This window comes from Blennius ocellaris (assembly GCF_963422515.1).
Source record: "Blennius ocellaris genome assembly, chromosome: 2".
In the NCBI taxonomy this organism is placed as follows: domain Eukaryota; kingdom Metazoa; phylum Chordata; class Actinopteri; order Blenniiformes; family Blenniidae; genus Blennius; species Blennius ocellaris.
Window position 1 is genome coordinate 8,610,150 of NC_137651.1, and position 17,828 is coordinate 8,627,977.

The following is a 17,828-nucleotide window of genomic DNA, read 5'->3' on the forward strand; positions in this document are numbered from 1 at the left end:
CACTGACCTCTGATTCAAACTACAAACCAGATCCCATCACCAAGTCACAAACTCTGAGCTCCAAGCAGGTTTAAACAAGTCTCTTCACAACGATAGAGATCTTTTTTTCTTTTCCTAACATTACTGATGAGATCAGCTGTGGCTGCTGCTGAGGAAACATCACAGTCCAAACAGCAACATCTCGAAAAACATGGCTCCTATAACACCTATTACACATGAGGCTGTCTTCACTGAGAGACCAAACAATCCTCAGTGAGACGTTTACAGAAACAAACAAGATTCCCACTCGCTAAGACGCATCGCAGCAGTGGGAGGTGAAAAGGGTCACTGCAGGTTTGGGACTTTCCCTTGATTTCACAACAAACTCACACAACATCTCAGTTTCTCAATATTAACCACAAACCTACAGTCGTGTTTGTCCCCCTCTACTCAACATGCTGGACAATAGCAATCAAAGCAGAACAGAAAATACATGAAACCAAAGTTTCCCTTAAGTATTGGGAATTTTTTTTTTTCTTACTAAGCTGATGTGATAATATTCATTCAGTGAAAGTGAAAGCACACCACCCCCAAAAAATGATTCACCTACACAAAATGTTTTCAAAGTTTTCGTGAGGAAACATGAGATCCATAACATTGTGACTTCCTGGAAATTCATTGTGTATTGTTTCGGGATGTCAGAAGTGCATTGAGCAACAAAATGAGAAAACTGAAAGAAAGAAAGTCCCCAAGATTATTTTTGAAGACACGAGGAAAATACAGAAAAACGGAACTTCACAAGAGGTTGATCAAATCAAGTCAAAAACCAAACAGCTCACCAATAAAGTAAAGGAGACTGTGTGTTTGAGCTCTGCATAGAAACTTTGGTTAGAAAGGCCCCAATACAGATTATTTTACACCAGAGCCCCACATAGACACCAACTCAGTCCGATCCAAGGAGACAGAAAGTCACACACTAAATCACACTGATCGTACCCAGAGGAAAAAACCCTGTGCATGTACGGGGAGAACATGCAAACTTTGCCATTTCAGGCAATGTTGACCATTTCTGGTATACAGAGATAAGGAAAAATACTTTGTTTTTCTCTTCTATGAGCTACATGGGACACATTTGGTAGAGTTTTCCTTTCCTCTAAACTCTTTCTCCCTAAAGTCTTGTCATCAGCAGGGCTCCCAGAGCTGCTCCAAGCTGACAAAACACCCTTTTATCCTGCGCAGACACTTAAAAACCAGGATACAACATGTCACGTACTTTGTGAAAGGACACATAAATGACCAACCGCTGGGAAATCACTATCCCTACAATGACAACACAACATTTTTAATCATATAAATGCCCATAGAAAAGAAGGGCTGCAGACAACTGAGGTCATTAACTAATTTTTACAGCATTTGTTTCTTATTTAAATGTTATGCATGTGTTCAACTACAAAACAGCCCGGCAGAGCAGAACTGAAAACAAAAGTCATTGTCATTATTTGTTGTTTCAAAATGAGCACTTGTTTTAGATTCTTTCTGAATCACCAAACCGTTACTTCATCTAAACAAACCTTCCCAAACCAGTTACATTTTGCACCTTTAATATGCAGCAGTGTGCAAAGGTTTACGCTACTTTACACAATATATATTATACACACTGTCATTACAAGGGCGTTTTGAAATAGTCCTGCAGCGTGACAATTAGCCCAAGTCATGGGGACCAAACCTCAGTGTCTTCAATGACAGCAAAGACCGAAGGTGGCAGAACAAAGACAGATGGCAGGACTCCCACAGGGCCTTGATCTCAGCTCCACGGAGCCAGTGTGAGATTACACGATGAAAGGAGACACTGAGAAAACTCAAACACAGAAGAAAACAACTGTGGCGGCGACTCGACAGCATGCAGAACAACTCAAGCCAAGCACTTTGAAAAAAAACCGTGGCCAACTATAACAAGAAGACCTGTCGTGTGTTCAAGGAAATTATTTGAGAAAACATCCTGGCTGTCATGAATGCAGACTAAACACTTTGATCAGCCATAATATTACGACTGGTGAAGTGAATAACATGGAAATCTCTTAAAGTTCATGTGTCAGTAGCAGATAAGTGGAAAAGTCACTTTCGGTTAAATTGTCATTAAATTGTGGATCCAACTATTGTTTCTTTAAAACTGCAGCTCTTGTGGGCTGTTCACAGTCCGTCTCTATGAGGAGCGGCCGACAGAAAACAGTGACTCGGTAATGGAGTCATGGACGGCTGAGGCTCATCCCACGTGGGGGACTGAATGGTGACTCGTGTGGGACGTTCCAACAGACAACCTAATATAGCTGAAACTGCTGCATAATTAATGCTGTTTCTGATAGAAATTTATTAAAAATCCACAATGGATCACAGCTTGTTGCGTCTTCCGCAGCGAAAGGGAGACATATACAATATCAGGTGGTCATAATGTAATGGCTGATTGGTTTATACTATCTGTATGTGCAGATTAAACTCTTTATGTTGCTTCCTTCCCCTCTACCTCAACCTTGACTCATTTTCAGAGAGTTTGACTTTACCTCTAACTGAGCTGATTCTAACCTGAACCTATAGATGACTGTGATTACTGAAGATTCATCTATCAGCTGGAGGAGGAGTGACGGACGGACAGAGGGCGGGAGGGATGAGCTGAGAGGAAATCCAATTGCTTCAGTTCACTCACTGTTCTGCACATAAATCTGTCTGGGTAACTGAGTAGCATCCACTCGCAGAATTACCTTCGCTTTACTCAGGCTGAAGGTGCTGACTGGAGCAGAAGCTGCGGATGAAGCTGCAGATACACGTGTTTCCACAAAAATTCCTCGCAAAGGAGCACGCTTGTGCCAAAACACACTCTCAGCGTCTTTTTCACACATTTCCACACACTGTTAATACATATATCATCTGATATTGTGAAAATATGTCATTTATGAACAACCAAACCAAAACGGATTGTACTGTGATGCAGTTGTTACATTTCTAACAAGAGCAATCAGAGATTTGTCCTCATGGACACAGAGAGATGACTTGTGGCTCGTGTGTGTTGGTAACTAAAACTGTCTGTCGGCCGATTCTGATGTGGAGTTGGATGGAGCGAGAAGGAAGACGCTGGTGTGGCTGTTTATTCTTCTTTTAGTACACACTGGACTAACACCCGTCATTTCACAAACACTTGCAGTATAGCACCGGAGCGCAACAGGACAAACAACTTACACCAAAACATGCTACAAACTCCATTTGTCACAATGCACGTGTTGTTTATAATGACAGGCTAAGCATGTAATTATATGAATGGAAATCTGTAACAATTATTTTTGTTCTCGATCACCACCAAAACTTAATGGGTTCTTCCTTTGATCAAAATGTGCCTGTGAACCAATTTTCATGAAGATCAGCTCATTAGTTTTTCTGATATCTTGTTAACAGAAAGACAAAGAGACGCAGTGGAAATGGAGGTGATTTTATAACCTCCTTGGCGGAGGCAACGAGCGAACAGAGCAGCATTCAGTCCAGCCCATGTCCGCACCTCAAAACACTCACTTCCAAGGTATTGAAAAAAGAAACTGAGGCAGGTTGTTAAGAGCTGTTATAGTAGACTGTTTTGAAGGTGAAAATGTTTGATGGACAAGACACTCCAGAGATATTTTGACAGTAAATGGTAAGTGATATTGCATTGTTTTGTGAAAGCAATGACATCTTCACTGAGTTGATAAGAGGAACTTAAACTTGGTTACTGAATCCTACATCAGTAAGAAAGAATTCATTTTCTTTGCTAAAATATTTCTGAGCGATGTCATCTGTTTCAAACAAGTCAACCAAATCTAATTAAAATGTTTGTTACGTCAGCAGGGAAATTGGTCCCCAGGAGCCTCGACAGTGGTCTGAGGCCGTCTCAGGCTCTGGGGGTGAATCATTGTTTACATGCTTCACTTCAGATGTTTGACGTCTCCCTAAAAAAAACAATAATGTTTTACTGAAATGTCTTGAGATACAAGCACGGAAAAAAAAAAATCAATGGAGTTTGAAAATCATGCAGTACTACATATAAATCTCATAAGGACATATGACTTTTGACTTAAAGTAAAAAAAAAAGGTTTTGACAAAAGTGAAACTGCATGCAGACAATTAGAAATCTACTGCCATCTGAAACCAAATGCATGAGACTGAGAAATGGGGTGGACATTACTGAAGATTTGATGAGTGATGAGATGCCATAAAAAAGTAAACCCGTGTGATGCTGGCTGTGTCCCCCCCCCCCCTTCAGTGTTTCTCTCTGGCTGACCGTCACGGCGACACCGCAGCCCCTCTGACTCATCCCTGCATCATCAGGCACCTTTTCTCCGCCTGTGACAGCGGTTCAGTTGACCTCAACAACAAAAAAAACCCCCACCGTGTTCATCTGCAGAGGTGTCAGAGTGACTGCGCAGGATTGGAGTCGACATTCCCTTTGTTCTGGGTGAGGCTCAGGCGCAGGCCGCTGAAGTGGGTCGACAAACATGATTGAGCTGACGAATCTCAAATTTGCTAAAGTGCAGCTGCACACACAGTCGATCAGTGACTTTGCACTGAGGGGCAATAAACCAAAGAAGGAGAAAGAGACAGCAGTGCCTTCTACCTAATTCACTTTAGAGTCTGCCACAGGTTTCATTACTGAGATTGCAGTGTAAAGGACAAGCTGTCAGGAGGCAGTGTGAACAACAAGAATAAACACACACTTCACAAACTTCTGACTGCTGCATGCGACCACCGTGTCAGACCAGAAACTTTGTTCCCAGATAATGAAGTCAGCGTTTCATTTAAAGCATCAACAAGACCTCCAACAGTCGCTCTATTATTGATGCAGTCAACACTTTGTCTTCAGAGGCCATTCATCACCTGAAGCAGCCACTTAACATATTCTAACCACTGCAGTTTGCTTTATTACAATGATCTTAAATAGAACGCGAAAAACAATTTACCAGCACCGACACTGTGTCTAAAATTAGACCTAAAAATGGAAGTTAAATGATCATAATGATGTACCATTGAGGCACAAGTGGAACCACATTGACCTCTTTAAAACGCACCGGATCATTTTACCGCTGCTAATGACAACGTTTAACATCCAAAGTATAACTTGGAAACTTTGGTCATGTAGCGTAGACAAGTAGCAGTTCTTCGAAGTCTCTCCACAAACAGCTTACATCATTCTCTGTTTCCACAATTTCCAAGTGTGGAAATTGGTTTATTTGAAAACAATCCATCAGAGAAGTGTCACTAACCGCAGACATTGAATCCTAGAAACTTAATCTTTGGAATTTCATCTCGATTTTACAAACTTTTTGGCTGTTGACAGTTGCATCATATTCTGCTGTCGGTGCACAAAACCACGGATTTTAAACCCCAACCATGACAGACGCTGTCACTATTGCTCATCTTGTGTTTGAGTGGAGAGGCACATTGTTCTTGTGACTCTATTAAAGCCCTTTGAAAAGAGGCTGGCAGAAAGCAGTGGAGGAAAATGACAAAACCATTAAATTTATTGATTAAAAACGTAGCAACCAAAACAAATGCAGAAGAAGATGATCAGCAGGATGATGCTCGGGGGACTGAGACGTCTTTTTTTAAAATAGTAATGACACATTTTCTCTGTCTTCTACGACCCCCACTGTGATTGGTACTTTTACTTAAGTCAGCCAGCAATTTCATTTGCAAGTTAATAGTTGAGCAAAGACAGCGACAACCCTTTCAGGATATTGGAACGATAGTGGACGAGGTAAACGGTCAATTTAATTAGCGCAAAATGACTGACCAACACTGTTAGGCACATTCACCCATTCATACGCACAATCACAGGACACTGAAGGTGCTCACACACCAATAGAAGGCACAGGTTCAGTGTCTTTACCAAAAAAGCTGGAACTCAAACCATCAATAACAGGATTGGAGAACAACCCACAACTGAGTGACGCATCGGACTCAAAATGGTTTAGGTATAAACACAGTTCGGTGTCTCTGAAAACGGATCAAGTGTCAGAGCAACTTCAATGATTTAAATTACATGATTTTCATTTGATTGTTCCATTAGCCTTGAGCCGTCACTCAACCTGTTTGCAAACACTCACAGCAAATAGTCTGCTCAGAATATTGCTCGAAATTAACCTGAATGAAAGGACTGGTTGGGGTCAGAGTGAGTAAACTGACACTGAACATCCACTTTGAGGGTTTTGTCTTTCGAGGAGATATGAGAGGAACAGAAACTCAAACCTGTATTTGTGCAGTAAATTGTAGTTTTGATCCGCCGGATCAGCCTAAACCTCCAACCAGTGTTGAGTTCACTTGGGGATTATCAGGCCTACTGACGGATGAAAACCACTTCACTTATGAACTGTACTCCTTCTGGCTTTCATTTTTATATAAAGACAACATATAGTATTACAACAACATCAAACATTGATGCTTTTCTCCAGGCTGTTTGTGTCTGACTCCATCACTAATCAACAAATAGACACACGTCTTCTGTGACGTCGGTATCTTGTCTTTTCTATAATGCAGCAACGCTCATCAGCAGCAGCCATGCCTTTTGTTCCAGCACTGTGACCACCACTATTGTGCACAAAATCCTTTCCTGTCTAACTGCAACAGTTCCAACTATTGCTGGAGGTCTGTAAGACAATCTGACGATGCAGCCGAAGGCATCGCGGTCAGTTACAGGTCTGGCAACGGCCCCGAAGCGCGCCACACGACTGTTGCTGCACGGCGCCCGCTGACGTTGTGCAGACTCCCCTGGTGTCCTGAGTGTAAACGCTCTAACGTGTAACACGAGGTTTGACAGCAAACAAAGAGACGGCCAGGCGGTGAGAGACGAGCCGGAGTGTGGACGCATCCTCTTACCATGATGAGGCCCGTCGTGATGGGGTCATTGCAGCCGTGGCACAGCTCCCCAAATTTAGCCCAGTAGTCCTTCTTGCAGTAGAGCCGTCCATCTTTCTCATAATACCAGTGGGACAGTGACGCGCTGCACTCGCAACACCTGAGAGGAGAGGAAACACAACAAGAGCAGATGATCAACACTTTAATTTTAACCAAAAGTCACGCAACTAAATAATCAAACGAAGTAACAGTACTCATCAGTGAAGCTTTATGATTGGTGTTTCTTGCTAGTCTATTCTCCAATACCATCGAGGCAAAAGAGCATTTAAAGACAAATCTTTAAAAATTCCAATATCAATAAAAAGGATTTTTTTGTCATATATTTTAACACACACAATAGAAAAATGTTTATGTTTCGCATACTTATTTTGTATTTTATTTAAGATAACTATTAGTCACAGCCATTTTAGGATCTGTAGTTATGGGCATATTTCTGAACAATAAAACTATTTTTTTTTTTTTAATATAGCAAACATTCAGTAATAATAATAATAAAAAAAAAGGTAAAATACAATTGTCTTGATTCCAAAAAACAAAAGTACCATTGTTTTCTAGTTAAATAACTCAAATTCAAAGGAAGATTTGTTTTAAATGCCCCTGAGTCCAAAATGATGCACTTTAAACTGACAAACAAAAGCTATTTTTTACTCACAAAAACATGTAATCACACGTTTAAGAGTAGAACCAGACACATTGTTTTTTCCCATAATAGTTGACTCAAACAAATAATTGTTGTTTGAATCTTGAGTCTTTCAGGAAGTACTGATTGTTAACATATTGTATTTTCTGGTCAATAACAATTTGAGCTGTACTGAAATTGACCTTATGAATGTGCAGGACACCATTAGTATTCAACTCAAGAAGCTTCCCCAAATTAGATTGTTATTTTGTTGACAGAACATTATATTGTGCTGAACTCTGTAATCCATGCTTTAACCCTCCAAATGACACCCTGCAGAGCCTCAAATGATAGTTTTCATGGAGATAATAAGTCCATGCGTGGGTCTATCACCTACACCACCTAGCAGATAACCGAGGTCACACACACACACACACACACACACACACACACACACACACACACACACACACACACACACACACACACACACACACACACACACACACACACACACACACACACACACACACACACACACATACAAACACACACAGTGGGAAAACATCAGTAATGGAGAAAGGAAAACAGTAAAAAAAAAAAAACAGGTGAATCTGAGATGAACCTGCATCCATGAGAAAAGTGAAAGAAGGCTGATAATTCACAATAGATCATTCATTCCTTCCCCCCCAAAATAAAACAAATACTACCTTTATAATTTAATTTGCACAAACACACTGCATTTGCCGACCATGCTTATGGTTGTTTACAGTGTAAAATAGTTAAAAGTGTAAGATTGAAATCTTTGAACTTAAACGTTGACAGAACTAAAGCTAAAAACAGATAAGGTTGTTTTTATTTTATAAATGAATACAATTACATTGAGAAGCACAGTTCAATCAATCCCATATAGTTGCTAGCTGGGTGACACCTTTTTAGTGTTCAATTTTTCCTTTAAATCTTTAAGAACCAATGACAAAGAAAGAAACGAATCAGTAAAAAAGAACAATTTAATTGAGACATACTTTTTCAAACAAAACGTAATGTGAGAAAAATATAAATTCATAAGAAACTTCAGCAGAAGAAATTACAGATATAGATTTTTTTCAAAATAAAAATAGCAAAACTCTTCAATGAAGAATTATGTTTTTTACAGCCTATATATCAAACAGCCTGCAACAGTCGCATCTTATCAGGCGAGAGAAGAGGAAGCGGTGTCATAAACGAGACATTTGAAGACAAACCATGTGTGGAGGGTCGGTTGGGAGGCATGATGTGGACAGTCTGACACCAAGCCCAAAAATAAAGACATACTAATATGTCAGATATTCATCTGGTCTGTCAGCAGATCAATTACAAATCCTTGGCTGTTTGAATGAAAATCACACGATGACACATTGAAATACACACTGAAGGAGTGAGACAGATGCATTTCTTTCACAATATTGACTCACAAGGTTCAAGTGTAATCTTTTGGGCAAACTTGCTAACAAAGAAATTGGAAAAGCCTGGATTTGCACTGGCGATCATTGTATTGAATAGAACCCCACCACCAACACACACACACACACACACACACACACACACACACACACACACACACACACACACACACGCACACACACACACACACACACACACACACACACACACGTCTTTGTGTAAGTCTGTACATTTGCTCTGCATGTGTCCATAAATCAAAATGTGTGCTAATCCCCTCTCATACATGTACACCATCATTCACTGGTGACTTACAGCACCGCCGTGGCGTGTTTGTGCTTGTTAGTAATCTGTCTAAATCTTTCAGTCTAACATGACTCAGTGAGCGTTTCCAGTTCATCCGTCTGGCCCCCCGAGTCTCAGCTCAGAGCAGCTTAAAGCGCGGCCTGAAGGCTATGAAAGCGTTAATAAGCGAGCATGTTTTAATGCTGAAGCACCCTAAAACATTTTGTCCTTCATTTTATCCTTATTTCACTCTGCTTTCATTAGCATACTTTCAAAGTCTTGGTTTTAGTGGTACGCCTGAGTTCTTGGTGTCTGAGTGTGACATAAAATCCAGCTTTATTTAATAATCCTCAGTGTCGTCGCACTACATTTAAAACCCACAATACAGGTTTCGAATTGCAACAGTTGCCCTCTAACACACATTCTCTAATTAATAAATACAATCGGTTTTTTTCAATGGAAAAAAATGTAATCCATCCATCTACTTGCTTAGTTCACATAGAGAAACAGAAACAATACGGAGAACAAAGACAACTTGACCCAGCAGTTCTTCCAATGTGTCCAGTGAGTCAAAGCACATCTCCTCTGATGGGAGAGAATCAGGAGGCATTATGATCAGATGCCTGAACCACCTCAACTGGCATCTGTATATATTACCAGGACTGATAGTGTGTAAAAGATATCACACAGATGTCAAAGCCAAAGCAAAACACATTGATAATGTCATTATATTTTAGCGTGGTAATGCCTGCTCTGATAAAAACACAATCATGCAATGGAAATACAATGTTATAAAGGTATCTTTAAGATACTGCATTATGTGCTACTTAATATCAGCAAAAACCCCAAATACCTCTGTGACTTTGCCCAAGGTCCTGCACCTTTAAACACACACACACACACACACACACACACACACACACACACACACACACACACACACACACACACACACACACACACACACACACACACACACACACACACACACACACACACACACACACAATTTATTTATTGGACAGACACACTCTGTCTCCCCAGTGTCTGCGTGCAGAGCTTCAGTGCAGCGCAGCAGATTGTGGCTGCTTCGCTATGCAGCCTATTGGGGTGAGTGGAGGGGTGGGTGGAGGGGTGGGTGGAGGAAGATGAGGGGTTTGGAAGTGGGTCAAAGCTTTCAGAAGGCGTCCGCTGCGTCGGGCCAGGAGCTGCTCGGCTGTCTTGGCTTGCTGCCGCTCAATAACTGCCTTTCAGTGAGCAGTTTGCACTCATGCTGCACCCCCCCCCTCCCCCCGACACAAAGTCATACCTGGCTAGGATGCACTCCAGTGCACATGCACGGCATCACAGACAAGTACCCACAGAGAGGCGGGAGGGAGATTAAAGCGTCGAGGTTCAGTTCTGTTCATAGAAATGCGTCTGCGAGCAGGGCTGGGAGTGGCTGCGCGCTCTTAAAGATATGAGTGAATACATCAGCGGCTCCCAGATGGAGAATTCATGCCTTCAGGACACGAGTCTTATCACATGAGTGAAGCAGACACCAAAGCAATGCCACAAACCCCAAGAAAAAAATAAAAACCTTCACCAGAATAAAACCGAATCCCGATCCCAAGATAGCAGTTTGTGTGTTAATGTGTGTTTGTGGGCTCATTTTCTGTCCATTTTATGAGGCTGTGTTTGCGTGCGCCTCGGCACTGATGGGTAAGAGGATTAAATGTGTGGAAAACTCGGAGAGAGTCTTTACCGGCTTTGCTATGATCCTCAAACATCTCACTGGGTGGAATCCAATACATTGCCCGCAAAGAGTTAAAAATCTTACAATCGACAGCAATAAAATGTTTGGAAGAGCAATCAAGAGGCAGATATGAGTCGAGTAATTATTGACAGGGGGGAATAAAAGGTCAGAAACAAAGAAGTGCTCACACAGGCTGCTCACATATAAATAACTCTGTGGGACAAGCGAGAGGGAGCAGAGCAGATTTCTAACACCCAGCAGGATCCCCGAGGGCAGGAAGCAGCCAATCACAGAGGAGCTGAGGCTGAGGGAGGACAGTCAGTAAATCTGTGAGCGTCTCCCCTCCTGCTCACATCCCTGATGGAATTAGCTGAAAGGGTCTCAGGGAGGAATAAATTCCTCTTCCAGGCCTGTACCTCCGGCCTCTCACCTTCCCACATCTGAGTCCACATTGATCCGCGTCCTGCTGGGGGTCGTCACGTTCACTGACTCAGTGGCTCTAATCCGTCACAGCAGTCACACTCTCAGACAAAAACTCCTCAGTTTAGGTCAGAGTGTAGTCAGCTCTGGCTTGACTTGTCATTTTAACCTTTTCTCTTTTGGTTCTATCTCTTTTTCAGCTTGATCTATTTGAAATGATTGCCAAAATTCAAAATGTTTTTTTTTTTTTTCACATAGAATTCCCTCCTACCAGAAAAAAATGTGACTGTGGCCCATTGTGATATTGAAGAACTTGATTGTTTCCGTCACTTTTTGTGTGTGTTCTGCCACCTTTAAATGTTGACATTTTTTCAACAAAGTAAACAAAGCAAAGTCTTTTTTTTTTTTACTGGGGTCAGTTTCTACTGCTCAGCTCACTGCAGTAAACAGCTGGCAGTATTTCAGCAGGACTAATGATTGACAGGCTGCGATTGTGGCTTTATCTGTTTTCCTCAGTCAGGAAGTATTGGCTTATTTAGCCAAATTCAGCATGTCCTCAATAATTATGAGTGAACATATGGGGAAGTGAAAACAGCCAGATGGGGAAGTGAGACAGTGTACTGCCAGCTGGGCAGGTGCTGAACTCCCCCTATTAACACCGGTTCCTCATGTGGAGGTTTATCACAGTAAGTCTGCTACCTGCTAAAGGACAGTGACTTTAACACAACGCCCAATGTAAATACTATTTATAAATGTTAGTACCATGACGAATCCTCATTTCATATTAGTTTACTGAAATCTGAAAGGATGAGCAATACATTTGATCTCAGAACATTTTTTTATTGAGCTAATGTTAGTTTGGCATTAATGACTGGATAACTACTGTAGCACCAAGCACAGAAATGATAAAGGCCAGTAGTTTGAGCCTGAATGTCCCAGCATGTTAGTTTCAGAAGAAAGTAAAGGCAGCAGGGCAGAAAACCCTGCAGATTTAGACAAATCCCACAGCAGAGCTGAGACTAAGAGACGTCTGGCTGCAAAAAGGAGGTTAACCAGTAAGTGGACTGCACTTAAATCAGGGGGTTTCATCTTGTAGGTCTCTAAGGATATTAAAACTGGTGGAAAAAGCTGCTGGTCTGATACCGGGAGCAACCTGGGAGCTCAACGTGTTGCGAAAAGACATTTCAGCAAGTGCACGGGAGGAGGAGGTCATCAAATATCTAACCTTGTGCATGGAGGACAATCCACACCACCCAGAGTATCTAACCCCAGACGAAACTCCCAGATAGAGGGAACAGGAAGTGAATGGGTTTCTTGGGTGTTATCAAACATGTCGACAGCCGAGGACATAAAATCTATGGAGGTAGGTCCTGCTGGCAAAGGTTAGTTTCAGCACACAAGCTGAGTCGTTGTGCTTCAACAATAAAGAGTCAGTGGTAAAGGGGACGTTCATGCACACAGCAGAATGTTGGTCAACGTAACTGAACAATAAGTCATAGGACTGTCAAAAAACATTTGTCTCACACACACACATGTGTGCACATACTAAAGTACCTCTGGCCTGCATGTTTTAGATACATTTTCCATTTTTTCTGTAACAATAAGTTCTATTTTAGTTTATCACAGATCAGTTGCCAATGTTATTTTTTATATCTGTGTGGGAATCCTTGTTTAAACAGACTGAAAAATCCTGTTTCACTCGGGATACATCTTTTTTTAATGAGTTAGAAGACGTGCTGCTGACTTCCAGATCTGTGCACACAGATCTGGAACCTCTGATGTTAAACCTCAGACTGTGTTCCACTTGTAAAGGCTGGACGTTCAGCCTGTTTAATCAATTAATCCTCTGCTGTCCTTGAATTGATTTTATGGATATTTTAGTGCAGAGCAGAGACATTCAATAACACAGTTCTTCATGTCAGGATACTAATCAGGCTAACATGACTCAAATGCTCCTTTTTCTAAGTTATTCTATTCGCCATTGAGACACAGATTTCTTAGTCTGATTAGACATTCATCACAATGCCAATAGTAACATTTATCATTCCCACAGAGTTGTATGGCATCATGTGTTTTTTAATGACCCATGTCAATACCCAACATAATGAGTTAGCTAATGTGAATGAATGAAATTAAACACCGTGACAGATTTGACAGCTGAACTCATGATTTGTGTCCGTTGTTCTGTCTGTACATTAAAATCATAATGTCATAAAATCAGCTATTGTGAAAATCCATTTCATTTCACTAATAGCAAGTTATTATGTTATTAAAGCATTAGCCATTATCACAATATTGGTTGCTGCAGCGCGGCAGAGTTAAAAACATTTCTCAGCCGATGTTTTATGAGAGCTCACTGCAGGGTGGACACAAACATACACACTGACACTTTAAACTCACCAAAAAAAACTTAACATATTTGTTTTTAGATTTTAGGATGGACCTGGTGTACTTGGAGAAAAAAAACAAAAACAAAACACAACCTGAACCACTACACCATGGTGCCTCCCTTTACTGTTTAAATTAGTTCAGATTTAATGACTGGTATGATAAACAACAACATTTGAACATAGCCATAATGTATAATGTAATTTCCTTTTATAGCCGATGTAAATAAATTTTTTTAAACTTAATGTTATAGCTGTACAACTATGCCAGCAACTAATCTGCAAATAGTTTGACTGACAATTTTATTTCTAATGGAAGAATATAGAATAATTAATGAGACATTATTTTATTGTGTTATTTTTCTTTCTGTGCTGAGCACCCTGTGCCCTTGTGATTGTTTAAAGTGCTTCATAAATGAAAATAGATTGGATTGGAAAAACAATACTTAATAATAGAAGACATTTTTCCATCGACTCCCTTTTGCAGGGGTCACCACAGCAGGACGTCGCAATTTGACCCTGGACTTGGCAAGTTTTTACATGAGACGCCGTTCTTGCCACACCCGAGATCCAAAACCTGAGTAACCCACACTCAAGGTCAAAGCTGAACCAGATTAATAATGAAGGATCCCGCTTCTCGGGATTTGCTGCTCAAACAAACTTTAATTTTTATTTGTTGTAGAATTAGCTCGATCGCCCCCACCCATAAAGACTCATCTGTGGGCCCACAGCAGTACATCATCTCAGAAATTAACTCTCACACACACACGCACACACACACACACACACACACACACACACACACACGCACACGCACACGCACACGCACACGCACACGCACACACACACACACACACACACACACGGGACATGAAGATAACTGATTAATTATTTAAAGATGCTAAATGTTCCCATTATATCAGCTCCGTGTTTGTGAAGCAGAAATGACTCTATGGTCCTGCCTTCACATCTGCACAACAGCAGCATCAAGATTATGTTTATCTACTGCAGATTCTAGATATAAGAAATTACCCTTTTGTCATTATTATTTCCCTGCTGATGTGACTTATATTTTCAATGGACTTATACTAAAAAAAACAAAAACATTAGTACATACAGTACCACGTGGGACTGCTAGATGTCACAGTGTGACAATAGAATGCTGCTACAGTGTCGCCAAAGAAGAAATCTCCATTACTATACTGTATTTGACAGCAAAATGTCACCGAAAAGTTGGACAGGAGTTAGTAGTATCTAAGAAACTGTTAATTGCAAACTTAAATCATGACAGCCAAAGCCGATGGACGAAATCTCAGGCCGAGTTGATCGACAGTGCAGTTACACCTGGGCATGAAAAAGGGGGACAATAACATTTACACCAGTGTGACTTATCCTCGTCATGGGCTGTAGCTCCAATGCCAATAACGCAACTCAGTCTGTGAAAAGCCCTCATGAAAACCCTCCTATGATTTTCCACTTCTCTTGTCTCAGTTGGACTCTTTCAGTACCAAACCCTTTGTAGAGAAATTAACTTAATCACACTTCTACACAAAGCTCCCTGGCCATCCACCCTCGGCATGAGTTATATGGCGCCTGCAGATGTGGGATTGTCTGTGCACGTGTGCCCGCGGGTCATTTAATGATACGGAGGCCGTTTCAGCGGCAGGAAGCAGGAGCGGTCAAAAGGAAACAGAGTGTGCGTGTGCTGGTTGAGGTGTGGCGAGTGATCATTAGCAAGTGACAGATTAAAAGCTGAAAGATTTATGTGACGCTGCAACCCTGAAACACGCACATCCACAGGACTCTCTCTCTCTCTCTCTCTGTCTCTCTGCATCTTTACCATCGGCCTAAATCCATTCTCCAGCAGGTTAGAGAGTGAGCGTGAGAGTGAGTGTCCTGATCCGAACTCTGAATGCAACTATAACCTCAGCTCTAAACCGCACTTTAACCCTCAAATACATCATTTGATCCATTCTGGAGTTTTTCAGAGCCCACGACAAAAGTGTGCTCCAGGTTTTCAGGCCCCACAGAAAGATATACGAAACCACACACTCACACAAACTTCATTAAATATTCAATCATCCATCACGGAAGCACATCCGTCTTCCGTTAGGCTGCCATGACAGCAGAAACACTCTCAGTTCAATAAGCCAATATACTCACGTCTGTCCGCTCTTCCGGTAAATTTGGGAATAATCGGGCAGTAAAAGTTAAACTTGAGGAGGCTGACAGTGAATCGACAAATTGCTTAATCTGTGTGAAGCTGCCAGATCTACTGTAAACCCAACAATAGCATGTCTTTGTGCTAAATATAATGCAACAGTAAGACGTAGAAAAGTATTTCTTTAAACTTGAGTCATGCACCACAAACAACAAACAAAGGGAAAACAACAGCTGAGCTTGTGACATGCAGGAAAACCCACTCTGCCAGGATTGGTCTGATCAGTCACTGTAGGAAAAACAAAAGCACGAAGTGGGGTTCACCTTTTGTGTGCTCCACAATGGTGTAGTGGTGTGTGTTCCCAGTTTCCAGCCCCCACACACACACAGATACAAGACACGCCCCCACACAAGATCTTGGGGGATAATTTACCCTCAGAACAGAAATAAATAGACCTGGGTTCCCGGTCTGGAGACGCATTTTCACGCCTGATTTGAATCTGAAAGCCAGCAGAGGATGTCTGACAGACAACTTCACCCGTCTATTATAACATTTGTTATAACTAATCGACTGACGAGGATAATCTGAACTCAGGGGGTTTCATTCATTCATCTAAACAGACACACTGGTCTCATTCTCACGCCCCCCCCCCCCCACCCTTTCATCCCCGCCACTTACTCCTCCTTCGCCATGGCAACACAAAATGCCACAGCCATGATGTCATCGTCTCACACAGAATAAAAACATTACCTCATCCCCTCCGTTTGCCCCCCCCCCCTTCTTTTTATTGGACGGCTTCAAGGTCTACCAGGAAGTCCCACAGCCAATGGGGCCTGGATCAAGCTGGCCCCGACCTTGGCAAACACAAACTCAGCAGCATTCACAGAGACATCAGCCCCTCGGTATCAGCTCCTCCTAAAGAAGCTAAACACGGCGGAGGAGAGCAAGCCATGCATTTTAAACAGTGGAAATAATGGAGTCCCCCTTCAGCCTCGACTCCACCGAACAAATGCCTCAGACTGGGGGAGACAATCTCTTTATCCGAGGCCCAGAGGTCTATTCAGCGGGTAAACAGGAGTCCTGGCATTCTGTGAGTGAATGAAGCGCACAGCAGCGGTTTCCTTTGTGGCCGTTAAGCAGGCCTGACTGACAGCCTGTCAGCACGGTCAGTCCGGGGCTGACGCACTTGTTACACTGCCAGGAAATGATAAAAAGGATCAGCAGCTCTCATTCATTATCAGAGCTCAGCGTTTACACGCACAGTGTACCAGTTTAACCAAAAACTGGAAACACGCTGAACACTGCTATATATAATAGAAGCATAGTTTCCACAATAGTGCTGTTGAGCTCGGTCCACTTTTGGGGACATTATTATTGATATTCACATATTGAGGTCCAATAGTAACCTTGCTCTCCCAAACCTGTCAGATGTTCTCCACTGAGGACCTGGACTCCAAGGTCTACTTACGCTATTAGCCTCACCGTGGCTCCAGCCTCCAGGACCACCACTCCGTACTGACATCAGATCACTGAACAAGAATGCCTTTAAATCTTGCCTGAAAAGCCACCTGCTCAAACTTGAATAATTAAATGTTTTATGGGTTTTTTTGTTTTTTTTTAATTATTATTTGTGTGACTGTGTACAGGGACCTTCGTTGTCATATGCAGGTACAACCAACACCCAAATCAGTGTTGATTTGGCCTCGATGTTCTCATAGCCATTGTCATTGCCGGTACTGGAGACATGCATAACAATAAAACATTGCACAGCAGTAAATCCCCACTATTCTAACTGACCAACCACAGACGTAAACTTACTCTGCTGGTGATCTGAGGATTTCTTAATCACGAGCTCCACGTCTCCCAAAAACA

General features: G+C 41.8%; 1 protein-coding gene across 1 annotated transcript in view; it reads right to left on the reverse strand.

Moving 5' to 3' along the window:
- The window catches only part of limk1a (LIM domain kinase 1a), a gene marked incomplete at its 5' end in the record, with an annotated part of 50,527 nt that overhangs the window by 21,481 nt on the left and 11,218 nt on the right, over positions 1–17,828 (reverse strand). Inside the window, one exon of the mRNA XM_080514745.1 lies at positions 6,871–7,009. Within this exon, the coding sequence (XP_080370871.1) occupies positions 6,871–7,009 (139 nt within the window). The remainder of the gene's footprint in view (positions 1–6,870; positions 7,010–17,828) is intronic.